Here is a 17,705-nt window from a genome sequence, read left to right on the forward strand (position 1 = left end):
TCCTCCATCCCTGCAGTAACTCGGGTTACCACCACCCCTTGCCCTAACCACTGCAGGTTCACGCCCTCTCCTATTTCTGTTTCCTCCCAATTCGTCCTCAAGCTACACACAAACCTTTCTCGGCCCGCCTCCTCTCATCCACCCTCCTACCCACGCCCAGGAGCACACAGGCCCTGCTGATGCCTCACGCAGCACCCCATTCCTGATGGAGTGGGGACGTGGCACGTCTTTGAGCCAAGGGATGAAAAACTGTAAAGGTTATGGAAGGAGTCAGCACCACAGACGCAGACTCAAACTAAGGACTAAAAGCTGTTCACAGGATGTGCCACCAGGGCAGCGCTGTGCGCCCATGCCCAGCGGGGCTTCAGCGGAGTGGCGGGAACAGATATCAGATGCCAGCCGGCTGAGCAGCGGATGGACAGAACACCGACCTTCCTCCCCACCGTGACATGGATGGCAAGGAGAAGGTCTAATAGTGAGGACGAGAACACAAGGTTGAGGGGTGGGTTTGGGCTTCTCGTTTTAAAGTTGGGAGAGACCTGAGTGTGAGCAGATGACAAAGAGGGAGACCCAGAAGAGGAAGAAAGGAAGGGGAACCAGGAAAGACACCTATCACTGAGACGTCCCGGAGGCCAGAAGGTGGGGACTTGTGAGCAGGAACAGAGGGCTGGAGTTGGATCCTGAAGAGCCTGCAGGTGGGAAAGCCAAGGAGTCGTGTTGGTCCCTCTGCTTTCTCTTTAAATGGTGTCTAAGGATTCCTCCACCTCTACAGGAAAGCTCTCTCCCATTCTCTGTTAGACACAATATAAAACCACGTACACTATGCACACGTGTGTGTGTGTGGATTTTATGTATTTATGTAGTGTTTTACATAGCTTTCCCTGGTGGCTCAGCGGTAAAGAATCTGCCTGCAATGCGGGAGTCCTGGGTTCGATCCCTGGGTGGGGAAGATCCCCTGGAGTAGAGAATGGCTACCCACTTCAGTATTCTTGCCTGGAGAATCCCATGGACAGAGGAGACTGGTGAGCTACAGTTCATGGGGTCTCAAAAAGAGTTGGACACTACTGAGTGACTTTCACTCATGTTTTATACATACACACACACATATATATATATAAGTAATGTGTTGTATTTAATATTGGACACCAGGAGTTATACTTGGTGTCTTCTGCTCATCCTGGGATTCTATTTCACTCCGCTCCTTTTCCCCTCTTTCTTTCTCCCCTTCTTTACTGATATAAAGCCTCTAACAGAAAAAGGGTTCTACCATCATCTCCAGTACCTGGTTTGAACTGTTCCCAGTTGGGAGTTCTGCAGGGCGGGGCTCGAAAACCTCACTTAGGTTTTAGACAGAGAACAACTGCTGTTTTCCGTCCCTCTTACCCCTCCACTCAACAGAACGTCAAGCCTGGCACAGCTATTACATATTCCTTTAAGAAGCTGCCCGAGTCACTCTCCTGGGTGATTGTAAGCAATGGCAAAGAGGTCAGTGCTTTTCATCAGGGAAATAAAACAAGGGTTCTCTGCGGGGTCAGCCAATCGTTTTTATCAGTGGCTCATCGGAAAAACAACAGCTGAAAAGGACACACGCTGTAAGAAAGGGAGAGGACAGGGTACAGGAGAAAGCTGCGGACAATGAAATGGAAGTTTAGGTTCATCCCTTGTCACTTTAATCGGGCTGCCACCTAAGGAAAGATATGCTTGTTTCCAGAGAGGGGAGGAGGCGAACATCCAGAGATGGGCACTCATCAGCTGTTCTCAGGGAAGCGGCGGGCTGGGTCCAGCTGGAGTGGGGGCAGTGTAAACAGCGCTCCAGAGCTTGGCAGCACACATCTGCATCGGGCCATTAAATTCTGGAATTCGCTCTATTAAAATCAAATCATTAGCCAAGAAGAATTAACAGGCAACGATTGTCATGCAAAGCAGACACAAACCAAACGCCAAGAGCGATCCATATGGGTGATCCTTCTCCATTTACCATTTCAGACGGTGCATAAGGCTGACCCACAACTGTTTCAGCCTTGGTTGCTCGCTGGCAGACCTGTCTATACAATGTCGAGTATTGTCTGAGCGCTGGAACAATGTAAGCTTTTCGCTGTTTATCTGAAAGTCCCTGGATCACCATCCCAAGAAACCTGGCGCGGCGACAAAGCTGACTTGTGACAAGTCTCAGCCCTTTAAGCAAATTGCTTATTAATTAACGCAGGACCGAAGTTTCTGTTTGGGTCCTAATTAAGCTACGTACCTCCAGAAGTGTCCCTCCCTGCTCTGCACTCTCTGAAACTGAGCAGAATTTTTCTGACACGCAGTTTTCCATGACACACGGCATGGTGGAGGGTTTTAACAGGTGGTGAAGACTGTGACCAAAATACTGGCTGGAAAAAAAAGATCAGTTCAGGCCAAAGCGTCACCAGGTCTATTAACAGCGGAGAAACAGGGGAGTGAGGAGGGCGGAGGGCACCTCCGTGGATGTTCCAGCCTGAGGTACCCCTTGCCCACCCGGGAGCAGGCTTCATTCACAGGAAGAAGAAAACCTCTTAGGATGTGGCCACTACTTTAGAGGACCTCATACACGAGACACAAGAGAAGAATTACAGGAGAGTACTGAAAAAAACAAAAACAGACAAAACTAAGCTAGGCTGTTTGGAATGGTGCACATAGTAGTTAAAAGTATCAAAGTAAAGCAAGTTGCGATTGCCATGAGCTCTTGGGGTCGGGAGAAACTGTGCCTGGGGGAGAGCTTGGAGGGAGCGACTGACTGTTTCTTCACCTGGTGATCATGACAAGGTTGGTTTTTTTTTTTTAATTATAAACTACACATGTGTTTTATGCACTTTCAGGTGTATATATGTTTCATAATAAACAGTGTTGAGAGAGAGAAACGCAGAGACAGAGAGCAATACAGAGGGACACCGGGACAGCCAGCCAGACACACACACACAGAAAGATCAACCCAGAGACCTAACACATTCCTCAGCAGAGCAGCAGCATTCCATACATGTTTATGAGAATGGATGCTGGGTGACAAAGCACAGCACTGAGTCTTCTAGACTCACTCACTAAATATACTTGTTTGTTATGTTTACAGACATCTTTGCAAACAGATGGGGGTGAAATGTTAAGAGTTCGGAAAGATCATATAAATAGTCACAAATTAAAGACAACTTTAAGAAGAGATTTTCTATTTTATTTAGTGTAAATAAACATTCTTTCAACGGGTAGTGATTCACATGGTTAGGATTAAAACATATCCTGTACACAATACCCTGAAACTAAAACAATCTACAGAATTCTAGGAAAGAAAGAAAGAAAAAGAAAAAAAAAAAAAAAGGATCAGAAAGCAAACTGATGGAAACAATCCCTTAAAACTTAGGAGAACATGTAACATTTGGGAAGGCAGACAGCCAAACAGAAAATAAAATTTTCAAACTCTGCTTTTAAAATAAAGTGAGTGAAGTTTTTTTTTTTTTGGGGGGGGGGGGGAGGAGGATGATATATGAGTTTATTGAAAAATAAAAGGGGAGGGTGGACTATTTTGTGAGACAAAAGTGCCCTTACTGAGCAAGACTGCAGCTCAGCTCCAGTGAGAGCTCAGTATATACATAGAGACCACACAGTATAAACCGTCACAGAATAAACATTCAGATACGCAGAGATCAAACAGATACGGTCAGCAACAAGCCCTGGTAAGACTGGTTTTATATCCTTGTGTACATGGAGAGGTGCTAAAGCTGGATCTGATTTCTTCAGGACACAACCCACTCTGCTACAACATCCTCACAATAAAAAGCCGAACTGAGGAGAGGTTTTGAATCTTTCTTACCTTACAGCACATTTTTTTCTTTTTTTTAAAATCTGCCTTCAAGGCTGACTAATCCAAACACCCTGTAGGAACTGAAGGCCTGCAGACAATAGGGAAGGAAGGAGGGAGGAAGGAAGAGAAATCCGCCTTCCAAAACAAAGCTTGTGCGGGTTCCAAGAAACAGCCAAGTACAATAATCCGTCCAGAAGAGGGCAGGGCGAGGGGAGCTGGGAGGAAGAAGGGGTGGTCACCCCCTCCCCTCAAACTGTAAGCAGAAGGAGGCCCAGCTGGCCAGATCCTGGCCAGAGAGCTCCGGGGCTCACCTGGGCTTGCTTCGGGGCTCACCTGGGCTTGTTTCCTTAGCCAAGCTCCTCCCAGCCTCCCCCGGCCCTCCCCTCCTCCCCCTCACTTCCCCCCTCACTCCTGACCCTCGCCAACAAATTAAAAGGCATGGTAGAACGAATTTCCACAGCAAAACAGCTGCAGATGTCCCACCTCTGACACACCCCTGGGTGAAGCTGGTCGCTGAAATTCGGGGCTGGGGACGAACCCAGCCACCGCACGTCAGCTCTGCCCTGTGCCCCTTTCCACTGGCTGGTACCCCATGCTCCTAAGTTTCCTGATGCCTCTGAGTTCATTAGACAAAGAACAATGGAAGCAGGACTCCATGAAACTGCTGCTGGTTAAGCTGGCAGAAAACAAAACAAATCCTGCGATCGCCCAGCCCTGGGGCCCTGCTCACACCCCCAAGCAGGGTCTCTCACTCCCAAGCTGTGTTTTCCTTTCAATTCCGGAAAATCACCTTAAATGCAGCCTGTGATGAAACTGGGGATAATTATGTTCTGAAACAAGGAACAGCTTAAGAAAGTTCAGGAACTTAGAATGAATGCTCTTAAGCTTCCAGAATATCTCAAGATGCAATCTAGTCTTACTTTCTCCCAATATAAATCACACCATTAAATTAAAAAGGGGGGGGGGGGAGAATTCCTCTACCAAATTACACACTAATGGCTCTTAACCCATAATTAAAGTATCACTAACAGCAGCTTAAAGCCACGGCCAACCATGAGCACATTTATTAGGACCTGAGCTTTCAGCGCGGAGTAATTATGTAAATAGAACCACCAGCCATCTTGAGAAGAGTCCATGGTCAACCAGCTCCCTGTTCCCTTGAGGAAACTTTGGGAACTGGCATCTACACAGGGCCTCCTTTGCACGGCTGGGGAAAAAAAGTCAAGCAAAGCTCCGAGCCAGGGAAGCAAGGAGGGGCCAATGCCAACGGGGCTCCTCGCCTAGAGTCCTGGTTCCCACCTTCCCTGATCATGGCGACGGGTCGGGGGGGCGGGGGGGGGGGGGGGGGCGCGCGGAATTGGTGGGGGGTTGGTGGGCAGGACGGGGACCTAGAGCAGCAACCAGTTTTGGAGCAAGGAAGAATCCAGGTCGGACTCAACCTGTTCATCACGCCCCAAAAGATGCTGTCCGTGTGCAGAGGACTGTGACGGTCCCCAGGACAGTCCGCGCTCCCTCACACCAATAGGGGTACGAGTAACTAACGAGGACACGCCACAGAATTTTGGAAACCTGGTACAGAAGAACAGACCAGTCAAAACCACCGACTGGGTCCACTCCTCCACTCAGTTCTGTTACAAACTTGAGGAATAATCTAGGACAGACAACTGACCACTCAGGACCTCAGCTTCCTTGGCGAAAACAAGGCAAGGAACATCTAAGGCCCTGGGTAGCCCTGGAAATAATCAGATAATTAAAGAAGGCGAGACAGTATACAATTAAGTGCTAAATTATACAGTAACGACCACAATTGCTGATGGGAGAGATTTCGTGGCGTTTTGAGCCCATCGATTCCTGAGGGCCATGGGCCACACCAGGCACCGTGCCAGAACTCGGGATTAGGACAGCGGTGACCAAGACAAAGCCCTGCCTTCAGGACGCTTTCAATCTACGAGCGGTGCATTCTCAGGAGCTCAGAGGGGTAAAACAATGAAGGCTCCTTTTCAGAGACAGAGGCAAAATGGGGATTCAATGGGTATAATTTGAACATACAGTAGGAAGGGTAACAAATGATGAAATGGGTAACTGTTGAAGACTTCAGTAATAAACCAGAGCTTTTTGAAAAGACATTAATACCTAAGCCTAGTGTGCTAATAGGCGGTAAAGAATCCGCCTGCCATGTGGGAGACCTGGGTCCGATCTCTGGATTGGGAAGATCTCCTGGAGAAGGGAAAGGCTACCCACTCCAGTATTCCGGCCTGGAGAATTCCATGGACTGTATAGTCCAAGGGGTCACCACGAGTCGGACACGACTGAGTGACTTTCACTTTCAGTGTGCTAACTGGCTTATCACCAAGGAAGGTAGTTTCCAGAAGTCAGGCACAAGCAGATTCTCCCTGCCTGATGACAATCAATGTCCCCTATCCCAACAGGCCCCCACCCAGACCTACTATTTGTGGTTCATGTTTTTCCCCTTAATTCTCTTTTTAATTATGCTTCCAGATTTCTACGGTACAAGTCAGGTGCCAAGGAGCCGATCCCAAGCAGAGGGTCCTTATCTAAGCTATCTGGATTACACCCAGAATGTGGGATTTTAGGAAGACCGTGTATGCTATGACACAACGGGCTAAAACAGACCTATTTATGTATAAGCTGCTAGACGTTGAGGAAAGATGGTGCAGACACATGGCTTATTTTGTGGAACGCTAAAACAACTAAAGAAAAGAGTAAAACGGACCGAGGCAATAATGAACAATCAACACTTTTTTTTTTAACTAAAATTTTTAAAAATTGGATCTGTCCAAGTTTCAAGAGACGTGAAACCTGCCTGGGCTGTAAGTGAAATCAAACACTGCCCACCAACTGTACATTCCATTTTCCGAATAACTTCCCTGGAACACAGATGGGTTTAAAAGGAATATTCTCAAAGTGTTGGATTTAGAAGGAAGAATACTATTCCAGCTTTTCTTATTACAAAAAAAAAAAAAATTATCTTCAAAGATGTATGCCCATCTTCTAAACACCCTTTTGGGTTCAGAGCAGATGTGTGCAGTGTTTACGCTGTGAAAACCACTAGGACATACACAACCCACTATAAACACCACTCAGATTTTGCTGTGCTTTTCTTCATTTCCTGTGTATTTATTTTGGTGTTAAAATAATGTTAACTTTCATAATAAGGAAAACAGCAGCAGATGTTTAAACCAAACAGACTATACAGCACATCGGCCCACGTATCTACTCAACTTTCAAAAGCAAAGCTTCTTCCTCCTGATTAAGGAGGGGGCCCAGGAGACCACTCCTGAGTAGGGTGTATCCACTATACCACAGAGCAACCTGGACCCGCTTTCTGTAAACTTTTCCTCACCACCTGCAGATATAAAAAAAATTAATGTGGTATCAATTTCCTAATAATCCCTATCGTCCTCTCCTAGGCTGATTATTATGCTTTATATTGTTTTGAAAGTATCCTGTTATTCAATGACAAAGACAACCCCACAGAAAGTACCCGTAAAAGTTTCCCATTTCTTGTTCACCAAAAAAAGAAAAAAATTCTTTTACACTGACTGTAATCTGTTACTTTCAGGGGAAACAAGCCCCATCACTTGCTGCTTAGACCACTCTAAACATGTCTGCCTCTTAAATGAGGGACTGTAGAAGCAGGATAATACCTAAAATAGCAGATTCAAAGGAAGCAATTCACCAAAATTCACTTTCCTTGTACAAGTAGGATTAAAAGAAACTAAAAACCACAAAAAGAGGCAACTTTAAATATAAGTTTATCCAATAAAGTAAAAACAAAAACACATTGAAATTTTTTTTTTCCTTGAAGGGGAAAGGGTAACTTTTCGAGTGCTTAGACAACAGGCCTAAAGTTGTTTTGTTTTGTTTTTTAACATGGAAAACACAAGTGCATCGGGTAGCCCTCCCAAGTTTCTTCCATGTTTTCTTTTTCCTGAGAAATGCTCAGTTTCACTATAGAGCAAAAACATGGACACTTCTCCTGCTGCATCAGATTTGCATGTGGTTACCAAAAAAAAAAAAAAAAACAACCAAAAATCCAAACAAACACTTCCCCTGCCCAGCAGAATTCCCCCGGAGTGTCTCCAACTACTCAACATTCAGACCATTACCACGTTTTCAAATCGCACGTAGATAATGTTCCAGGAGATTAAGAAATCGCCTTTTCTCTTCTTACTACTAACAGAGACAGCTTGAAATACTACCCAGCAGTGGGGAAATACCTCACGGTTTAGTAGGAGGTAATAAACAATAAGAATTCAGAGGGTTTCTTTTTTTTTTTTTTAATTTAGCTTACTGGTTGGTGGGTTGTGCAATCGCTTGCTTCCACAAGGGAATGGAGTGTGGAGGGAACATCCCTCAATGTCAGAACCCTCCCGGAGCTGTACAGGAAATGGGAATTCAGACAAAGAGCCAGTCTGTGCTCCATGACATGGGTGCCCTTCCGGGCCCCCGAAATGAATAGAAGGGAAAAAAAAAAAAAAACTTCATTGTTTGGGACAATCGCTCCCCAACACAAAAATTCACTGTAACTTTCTGTTCCCCTCTAGCTGCACATCCAAAGCGCTTATTGGCTGTAGGAATACAGCAGGAATACTGTACAATAGACGGTGTATGTTTAAGTATCAGAGCAAAAAAAAAAGAGAGAGAGAAAGAAAATCCGACATGTTTTAACTTTTTGCTTGGGTCCTAGAAGTTCTTCCTCTAAAGAAAACACCAACAGACTCCAAAAAAAAAAAAAAAAAAGGAAAGAAATACATCTTTCAAGAGTTGAAAGTGTAAGGAGTCGCGAGGAAAAAGCCAAGGTTTTAACAATGTATATATTTCACCGCCTCCCACCCCTCAGCCCTCTCCAATGTAACCCTGAAGCCTAAGAGACACAAACACCACCACTCTGTACGGAGGAAAGCGCAGCTTGCCTTCCAGAGCACCCTGAAAGTCCCAAGAAATAAGAACAAAATGCACAGAAGGCGATCGGAATCGGGAGAGGAGGAGTGGCCTTGCCCAAAAACCAAAAGGGCGGCAGTTCTAGAAGGGACGGTCTCTACCTTCGTAGCACAGAATGCCGATATTGTTGTTCATGTTGTCCAAGTACTGGTAGTTCAACAGGTCCATCTTCATAAATAGCATTGATCGGGCTAGCACAGAAAACCAGCTCTTTGCTTGCGCCCCCCGGGGAAAAAAAAAATATACAGTTTCCAAAGTCAACTACGGCTGAGGAGCTCCCGGCTCTCCTCTTTAAAAAACTTCACAGAAGACGGAGGCCCGGCCTCGGATCAAAACAAAGTCAGTAAAACTCCTTAAAAAAAAAAAAGAGAGAGAGAGAGATACAGGCACACCAAATCGAACTTGCAGAAAGAAAACCCTTCGAGGGCTCGTGTGCAGACGGTATGCGTCCTGGATCGTCAATCCAGCATTTATTAAAAAAAAAAAAAATGGAAAAGAAAAATCGTTTTCAAAAGCCTAACGTACGGGGGTGTCTTGCAGCGGAGAACGGGGCGAGGAGGGGCAGCCCGCGGCCCATCTCCCAGGACAAAGCCGCGCTCGCGCCGCTCACAGCCCGCTGCGAGTCCGCCGCGCCGACACGCCGGCTATGCCTGGAATGACTCGAATGCGCACGGCCGGCCTCCTCCCGGCGCGCGGAGCATGCTCACTGGCATCCCCGGGGCGCCGCGAGGGGCAGGATGCTCTCTGCACAGGCTCCAGCTCTAAATGGAGCGAGTGTTTGCAAGGAGAACGAGAGGAGGTGGGGGCCCGGGACGGGCGTGGGGTAGGGGGGGTCCCCGCACTTGGAGGGGCCTTGGGCCGAACGGCTCTGGACAGGAAGCCGCCCTGCAGCTTTGCAACACCAGGGGAGGGAAGAGAAAACCCAGGAAGTCGCCTTCCCCCCCACACCCCCCCTCAGGAGCCGGGTTTAAAAAAAAAAAAAAAAAGTCAGAAATCCATCATGGAAGCAAAACTTCCGTGGAATTTAACTCTGCTGCCGCTGCACTTTTGGGTTTCAGGAACCCAAACGGCTTTGCTGTGGTACACAGACCATGCTTTTTTTTTTTTTTTTTAATCTTTTTCTTTTTTCTTTCCTTCTGTTTTAAAAGTTGTTTTACAACTTTGCATTTATACTTTACATATAACTTCTCTCATAACCATCATAACAGCTCACATAAACAGGCCAGGGGTGGTATCACCTTTTTACAGCACCGGAAACTGGGGCTCAGAGGGATTAAATAATGGTCTATGGCTCCCAAAATAGTTGGTAGAACTACTTGTAGTGCTTTATTCCCTAATATTATAACCTTCTAAAACACAAGAAGCAGGGGGAGAGAGAGACAGAAAGAGAGTTTAAGGAAGTTAAGACTTTAGATACAAAATAGAAAGCCTAAGGGACATAATGGGTAGGAGAGATGAAAATTATTTTTGTTTTGCACTTAACAAAGCTGTTCCATATGTGTATCAGAGGCTAACTGAGTATCATGCTGCCATGTCATTCTGTCTTGGTAGGACCTGGACCTTAAATGTCACATTCCAATATCCAGACAAGTGATGCCCAAAAGCTGTTTACTGAGTCAGTAAATCACTGAATGTTCAGAATCTTCAGCACATGAAGATCATGCTAGCAAAATAAAGGGGAAAAAAAGTTTTCTCTCTGGAGATGGCAGCTAGCTTTTGGCACCATGAATAGCTAGTAAGTCACCATGAGAAGTGTTTCTGTACTAATATTACTGTATCTGTTTGGAGATTTAGAAAATATCAAGGGATGTGCTATATTGTAGACCAAGACCTAACACTAATACTCTAAAATAAGAATTGAATAAGTAATTTCAACAGCTTGTATGTTAAAAGATTAGCAACAGTTGCACTCTGGGTAACAGGCATGTTTGGGGCAAGTTATGTTAATTGACCCTTATCTGGAGATAAATAGACACCCAATAGATTGCCCGTTGCTGTTGCAGTGTAACTGGAATAACAGCAGGTGAAGTAGGCAACAGAGCAATCAACATTTCACAAGCTTTAATTGATAAGGCTATTTATCTGTACTAGATTATATAGTCTAGAATCTGAAACATAGGTACATCATCAATTGTAATTAAAATACTTGATGGTACTTAATGGAGAAGGTCAGAAGAAAACTCTTGTAGCCTCTAATATACACATCTGATTTATATTATTGTACTTAATACCTTTAGGTACAGAGTTGGGTTCAACTGACAATTTTTGTTTGGATTCAACCTTGCAGGTGATTCTGGAAAACAATTATGGTACTACCCTCTTTGACATCAGTTCTCAATCGTGCACCCCACACAAGAGAAAGCTGACGGGCACATGAGAATCGGGGCAGAGCTTTCAAAAGTCCTGATCCTGAGGGTGCAGCCCAAAATAATCTGAGGAGCTGGGGCCCAGCACTGGGGTTGCTTTTAAAGAGTCCCAGGCAGTTCTGTATGTAGTTGAAAACCACCGCTTTTATCTCAGAGGGGGAAAAAAAAATCATCCGCTTTCAGATACTTTGATTTAGATACTTCATTTTATATACTTATTTTGAGAAGAAAAGTTTTCATTTTAAACTATGATGATTGAACCAGATTCAAACAATCCAGTGGTAAAGGTATAAGTAAAATATTTAGCAACTTCGCTTTAATGATTCAGTGTCACCGACAATGTGGTCTCAGTCTCTGAGAGGCAGCCACTCATGTGGACACAGATCCACAAGTGCACCGTGAGCTGTGTTTGGAAGAATGAGCCATGGGAAAAAATATATATATCCCCAGTCCTCATCGTGTCTGTTCCGCTGACCAGTGTGGCCCTGCTCAGAGAAACAAAGAAGAGGTGAGGGAACAGGCAGACACTTCTATAGCAATCCGGCAGAGTCACCTCACTTCCTGCAAATCTTCAGACAGTCTGAGAAGCCCCATGCTGGAGGGCGGTGGTCATACCTGCTGGTTCTGCAGGGCAGTCAGGCCCCTGTGCCTGGCCCTGTCCCAGCCCAGCTCCCCACATCTTCCGCCTTCTGCTTCAAGCGTGGAACTACCCACAGCAACACTCAAAAACCGTGTCATTTCATGTCTCCAGGCACATGCTGCCTTTTTGTGAAAGGCTCTTCCAGCCTGTCTGCCAGCAAACACCTGTTCTTCCCTCCAGACTTAGCACATGCCTCTTCTGTCCTGCAGGACCCCTGTCCTCCAAGTCCTCACTCCCCGCTCTGTGCAATCACTTGCCTGCAGACATGCTTCCATCCAAATCAAGCCTAGGCTTTAGAAACCAGGGCCATGCCTTCTGCATCTAAGCACGGCCGCTTGTGCAGGAGTCTGGCACATGGCAGCCCTCAATAAATAACCACATCTCAAAGGCAGACCCTCCTTCCTACTCCTTACTCCCAGCGCACACTGGATCATCTAACTCAACAATTCTCAGACTGGAGTCTGTCAGCATCTACTGGGGACAAGTCCTCGGATGTGAGGAACACTCACCTAGATTCTGATCAGGCTTCAGGTTATGGTCAACACATCCATTAAGAAATCCGAGCACTGGAAAATGTCGATGCTTCTCAGGTTCATTCACTGACTCATACTGTCATAATTAAAGGATCAATGTGCTTTCCAGGTGGCTCAGTGGTAAAAACTCTGCCGCCCAAGCAGGAGACATGGGTTCGATCCCTGGGTCGGGAAGATCCCCTGGAGAAGGAAATGACACCCGCTCCAATACTCTCGCCTGGAAAATCCCCTGGACAGAGGAGCCTGGCGGGCTACAGTCCATGGGGTCACAGAGTCGGATGTGACTTGGCAACTACACAGCAGCAACAAACAGTAGAAGTACCAACAGGACTGTTCTTAAGGAAACGAAGCATGGTTCTAAATTTTATCCACGGAAAATCAGGTGGAAGGTTTTTTTTTTTTAAGGATGAAGAAATATGATCTATCAGATGCTTAAAACATAAAGCTATTGTATAGCATGGGAAACTATAATCAGTATTTTGTAATAACCTATATGGCAGAGAACCTGAAAAGGAGTATACGTGTGTGTATATATGTAGGGCTTTCCTGGAGGCTCAGCAGTAAAGAATCCACCCGCGACGCAGGAGATGCAGGAGACGCAGGTTCATCCCTGGGTCAGTGGGCTACTGTCCATGGGGTTATAAATATACACGCATGTGTGTAACTGAATCACTTTGCTGCACGCCTGAAACTCACACAAAACTGTAAATCAACTATACCCCAATAAAAATAAACAAACATAAAGGGAAGAACATTTCCGGGGTGGAACTGTACACAGAATAAGAAACACGAAACACACCGTCATAGTGTTTCTACTGTTAAAAAAAACTTTAAAAGCTGTCTGAAAATGTTCAGATGAGATCTAACTTGGAATGGGGAAACATTTTCTATGCCTGAAAAAATTAAAGAAAGACGTCACAGGGGAAACTACTGAAGAATTTGAATATATAAATTTTGTTTTTTTACATCTGAAAACGCCAAAGCCAAATAGAGAGGCAGAACAGAAAACAGAAAAATATACCTGTAACATATACTATGGTGAATGAAGGATACCTATTCTTGATATTTAAAGCATGTTTGAAAATAGAAAACCATAAAAAATCTAATCTTAAAAATTATTTTTAAACAAGCAAAGAACACGAGAGACAAAGGGCAGTACAGTTTTAAAAAGCCTATTCGATCTCAATAAAATATAGGAAAAAATACCGGTTTTAAACAAGTAAGTGATTTTCCATCTGCCAGATTAAACCAGCAACAAAGACATTTCAATCGTATTTAACGCTGGTGAGGTCAGCTGCCCCTGGCATCTGTGTTGGTGCTAGTGAAAATGTAAGCAGGCAGTACCTTTCTACAGAGCAGTCCACAAGAATTACATAAAGCTGCTTATCATGCTTTCATTTACAATAATGAAAGCTTGAAAGCCAGAAGTCCAAAAATCGGGGAATGCATGAAAATTGTGGTATATCAATGACAGAAAAGCATGGAACCACTATAATTCCTTCTAAAATACATAATGACAGGAAGATAACAATAGACTCAAAACGTGTGATAACAGAGCTACACATATTAACTGAAAACAAGCAAATAAAAACAATATAAAAATAGTAGATACACTAACACCAATGTTGCTTACGTATTCATAAGTATACACACGCATACAGACAAAAATAATACACACAGATGTATTTAAAAGATTGGGAAGTGCACCAAGACGTTAGCAGTGGCTATCTTGGAGGTGTGGGCATTTGTTCAAGTTTCCTGCATTTCTAAATTACCCACAAAGACCATATGTCTCATATAATCAAAGTGAGGGAGAAGGAAGGACCTCACTTTTAAAAAAGCAGGCTCATGATGAGAAAATACGCCCTGGTGAAGCAAAAGCAACGGATCAAATTATATCTAACTCTTAACACCATGGTATGTCCTTTGGATTTAGATTTAACAACTAATGACTAAAAAATTCCAAACATTTAGAACTTTGTAAGATTTAAAGATCTTTATGATGAGGGTATCTGTCCTAAAGAACAGTCTACAAAAGGAACCCGTAAACAAAAAGACAACCCTCAAAATGGGACAAAATATTTGCAAACGAAGCAACTGACAAGGGATTAATTTCCAAAATAAACAGTTCATGCAACTCAATATAAAAAAAAAAAATCAAAAGAAAAGGGCCGAGGATCTAAATACACATTTCTCCAAAGAAGACATGAGCACACATGTGTGTGTATGGGTGTGTATCTGCACTTTCTCAGTCGTGTCTGACTCTTTACAACCCCATGGACTGTAGCCCACCAGGCTCCTCTGTCCATGGGATTCTCCAGGCAAGAGTACTGGAGTGGGGTGCCATTTCCTCCTCCAGGGGAATCTTCCCAATCCAGGATTCGAACCTGGGTCTCCTGCATTGAAGGCAGATTCTTTACCCACCGAGCTACAAGGGAAGCCCATAGTACAGTTCAGTCGCTCAGTTGTGTCCGACTCTGCAACCCCATGGGCTGCAGCATGCCAGGCCTCCCTGTCCATCAACAACTCCCGGAGTTTATCCAAACTCATGTCCATTGAGTCAGTGATGCCATCCAACCATCTCAACCTCTGTCGTCCCCTTCTCCTCCTGCCTTCAATCTTTGCCAGCATCAGGGTCTTTTCCAATGAGTCGGTTCTTCCCATCAGGTGGCCAAAGCATTGGAGTTTGTCAATACTCCAACATCAGTCCTTCCAACGAACACTCAGGACTGATCTCCTTCAGGATGGACTGGTTCGATCTCCTTGCAGTCCGAGGGACTCTCAAGAGTCTTCTCCAACACCACAGTTAAAAGCATCAATTCTTCGGCGCTTAGCCAAAGAAAAACCAAAGCCTTGACTAGACAGACCTTTGTTGGCAAAGTAATGTCTCTGCTTTTTAATATGCTGTCTAGGTTGGTCATAACTTTCCTTCCAAGGAGTAATCATCTTTTAATTAATTTTATGGCTGCAGTCACCATCTGCAGTGATTTTGGAGCCCCAAAAAATAAAGTCTACCACTGTTTCCCCATCTATTTGCCATGAAGTGATGGGACCAGATGCCATGATCTTAGTTTTCTGAATGTTGAGCTTTAAGCCAACTTTTTCACTCTCCTCTTTCACTTTCATCAAGAGGCTCTTTAGTTCTTCACTTCATAGTACAGTGGTATATGTCAGTTATATCTCAGTCAATCTGGGGGGCTGAGGAAAGCAGCCTACAAGGAGAAACTCCCTGTACTTTAAACTTTCAGGGAACGTGGACCTGTACGCATATGCTTTTGTCTTCTATTATCCACTAAGTATTTCATGTATTAGTATTGGGAGAAAAGGAAAACCAACCTCCCCACAGCATAAAATAAGGGCTCCATAAATGTTCATTACGGCAGTGTCTCAGCCTCTTTGTGGAATAATGATGGAAAAATGATGACAGAAGGAAGCCCAGGCTAATTACTAGGTTAAGTGGTTCTATTTGCTAGAAACTTGACTACCAGTATAGAATAGCAGCAGCAAAACTGTGAGCTGCTGCATAAAAGCCAAATGATCAAAACCACTCTCCAGACACTTATTAAAAAATAAAATGCTTTCATTAGCACACTTGCTGAGCAGGGAAGATTTCAATGTCAAGTCTGACAATAATTTCTTCAAAGACACCCCAGGAAATGTAAATAACCCGACAGGCTCCTTGGTTCCCGCCCCCACCTCAGTGGATTCCACTCCTCTCCTCTTTCCAGAATTCTAAGCAACATATTTAACTAATGCTTTCATTTTAAAGTTTATTTTTCTCCTTCCCACACATTTATTTTTTTTAATCACTTCAACCCAATAGGTGGATAATAATCAAAAAGACTCTACCAAATGAACAAAGCAAGTTGATCATAATAACTTGGTCTACAGTATCAGTTAACCAAAAAGTTGGATGTGCAAAAACACCATGTTAACGGCATGTCCGTATCTGAGGATACATTCTTCGGTATAGTAAGAACAGTAACAACATGATGGTGATGATAATGTTTGTGAAACGCTTCACTGGTCAAAGTACTGTCATTTTTTATGTTACTATCAATTCATACGACAAGGTGGTGAGAAGGGAAAGCATAGAAGAGGGCTTAAGTAAAAACAAACAGCATTGAGTGGTAAGAAAGGAGAGTTAAGGAACCAGACTTTCTTTTCTTTTAAATACCGTTTAGAATACAAAGTTCTGTGGCCCCTCAAAGGCTCAGTTAAAAAATCCCACCTCCCACAAGAACCCTGGTTAGCTAGGCTTCATCTCTTTATTCCACTGTTTCTTAGGTTTATACTTGCACTTAATTCTAAAATAAAGCAGATGATGAGATGATGTTAGCATCTCTCCTCTACCAGATTATAACGACTGCTTTGCCACTTCAACAGTGGCTCTTCAACAGCATAGTGTTGAATTAAAACAAAACAAAACACATAGACCAATACAAATATATGTTATTTTAAAACACCTCACACATCAAGGATTTGGACCTGAAGCATTACTTTCTGTTAGATTTTCTCTTAAAGAAACAGTTCCTAAATGTATCACAAAATATTGCTTATTTCTCTAACTTGGAGTTGCTCACACTGAAATGATGACGGAAAGCTGGCAATGTTTTGTCAAAATTTTTCACAATAGCAAATGCCATTAAGCTGTATGTCTTGACCTTTACTGTTTATAAAATAGTACTATTTCTAAGCTAAACACTCTCAACTTCTGTTAAGTATAACTAGATAATGTACTGTAATATAATGGGATTTAAACACAAATACATATATTTTTTAAAAAACTTAAAATGGTTCTTTGAAACCAGGATTTAAACTTTCAATACAACAGCACCCTCTAGGGGTGAGTATTAAGTTGCAAAGACAATTTTGGGAGAGCAAACCGCCAGATTTCTGAGTTTAAACACCATCAGCCTCTCAATCTAAAAAGTCACAGTACATATCTTTTAACAAACAGTTCCACTCTCACTTAACTTTGTAAAAATTAAAATAACATACTAACAAAAACCAATTCACTTGATATCAAATGAGTGACTTGGAAATCTGCTTGATGAACATTTTCCCAGGCAGCACTAGAGGTAAAGAACCCGCCTGCCAATGCAGGAGAGATGAGACGTGGGTTCACTTCCCTGCAGGACAGCACGGCAACCCACTCCAGTATCCTTGCCTGGAGAATCCCATGGAAAGAGAAGCCTGGCAGGCTACAGTCCATAGGGTCACAAATAGTCGGACACAACTGAAGTGACATAGTTACAAGATAAAAATAGCATTTAAAAGTGCAGACTGGGACTGCTGTTTTAAATAAATCAGACTGAACCAGTACTGAGGAAGAGAATATAATTAATCAGAATTCCCTGTTTGCCCAGTGGTTAGGTCTCTGTGCT

The 17,705-nt window shown here is 43.8% G+C and overlaps 1 protein-coding gene across 17 annotated transcripts in view; it reads right to left on the reverse strand.

The window, feature by feature from the left end:
* VGLL4 (vestigial like family member 4) overlaps nt 1-17,705 on the reverse strand; it is a 162,715-nt gene that overhangs the window by 63,913 nt on the left and 81,097 nt on the right. Inside the window, exon 1 of one of the 17 annotated variants that reach the window (XM_055557377.1) lies at nt 8,881-9,453. The exons of 14 other annotated variants lie outside the window; for them this stretch is intronic. In XM_055557377.1, the coding sequence (XP_055413352.1) occupies nt 8,881-8,962 (82 nt within the window). In that variant the 5' untranslated portion in view covers nt 8,963-9,453. Of the gene's footprint in view, nt 1-2,245; nt 2,532-8,880; nt 9,454-17,705 lie in introns of those variants that run through there. 2 more of the 17 variants (XM_055557388.1, XM_055557378.1) reach the window with 2 other exon arrangements.

This window comes from Bubalus kerabau, chromosome 20 (genome assembly GCF_029407905.1).
Source record: "Bubalus kerabau isolate K-KA32 ecotype Philippines breed swamp buffalo chromosome 20, PCC_UOA_SB_1v2, whole genome shotgun sequence".
In the NCBI taxonomy this organism is placed as follows: domain Eukaryota; kingdom Metazoa; phylum Chordata; class Mammalia; order Artiodactyla; family Bovidae; genus Bubalus; species Bubalus kerabau.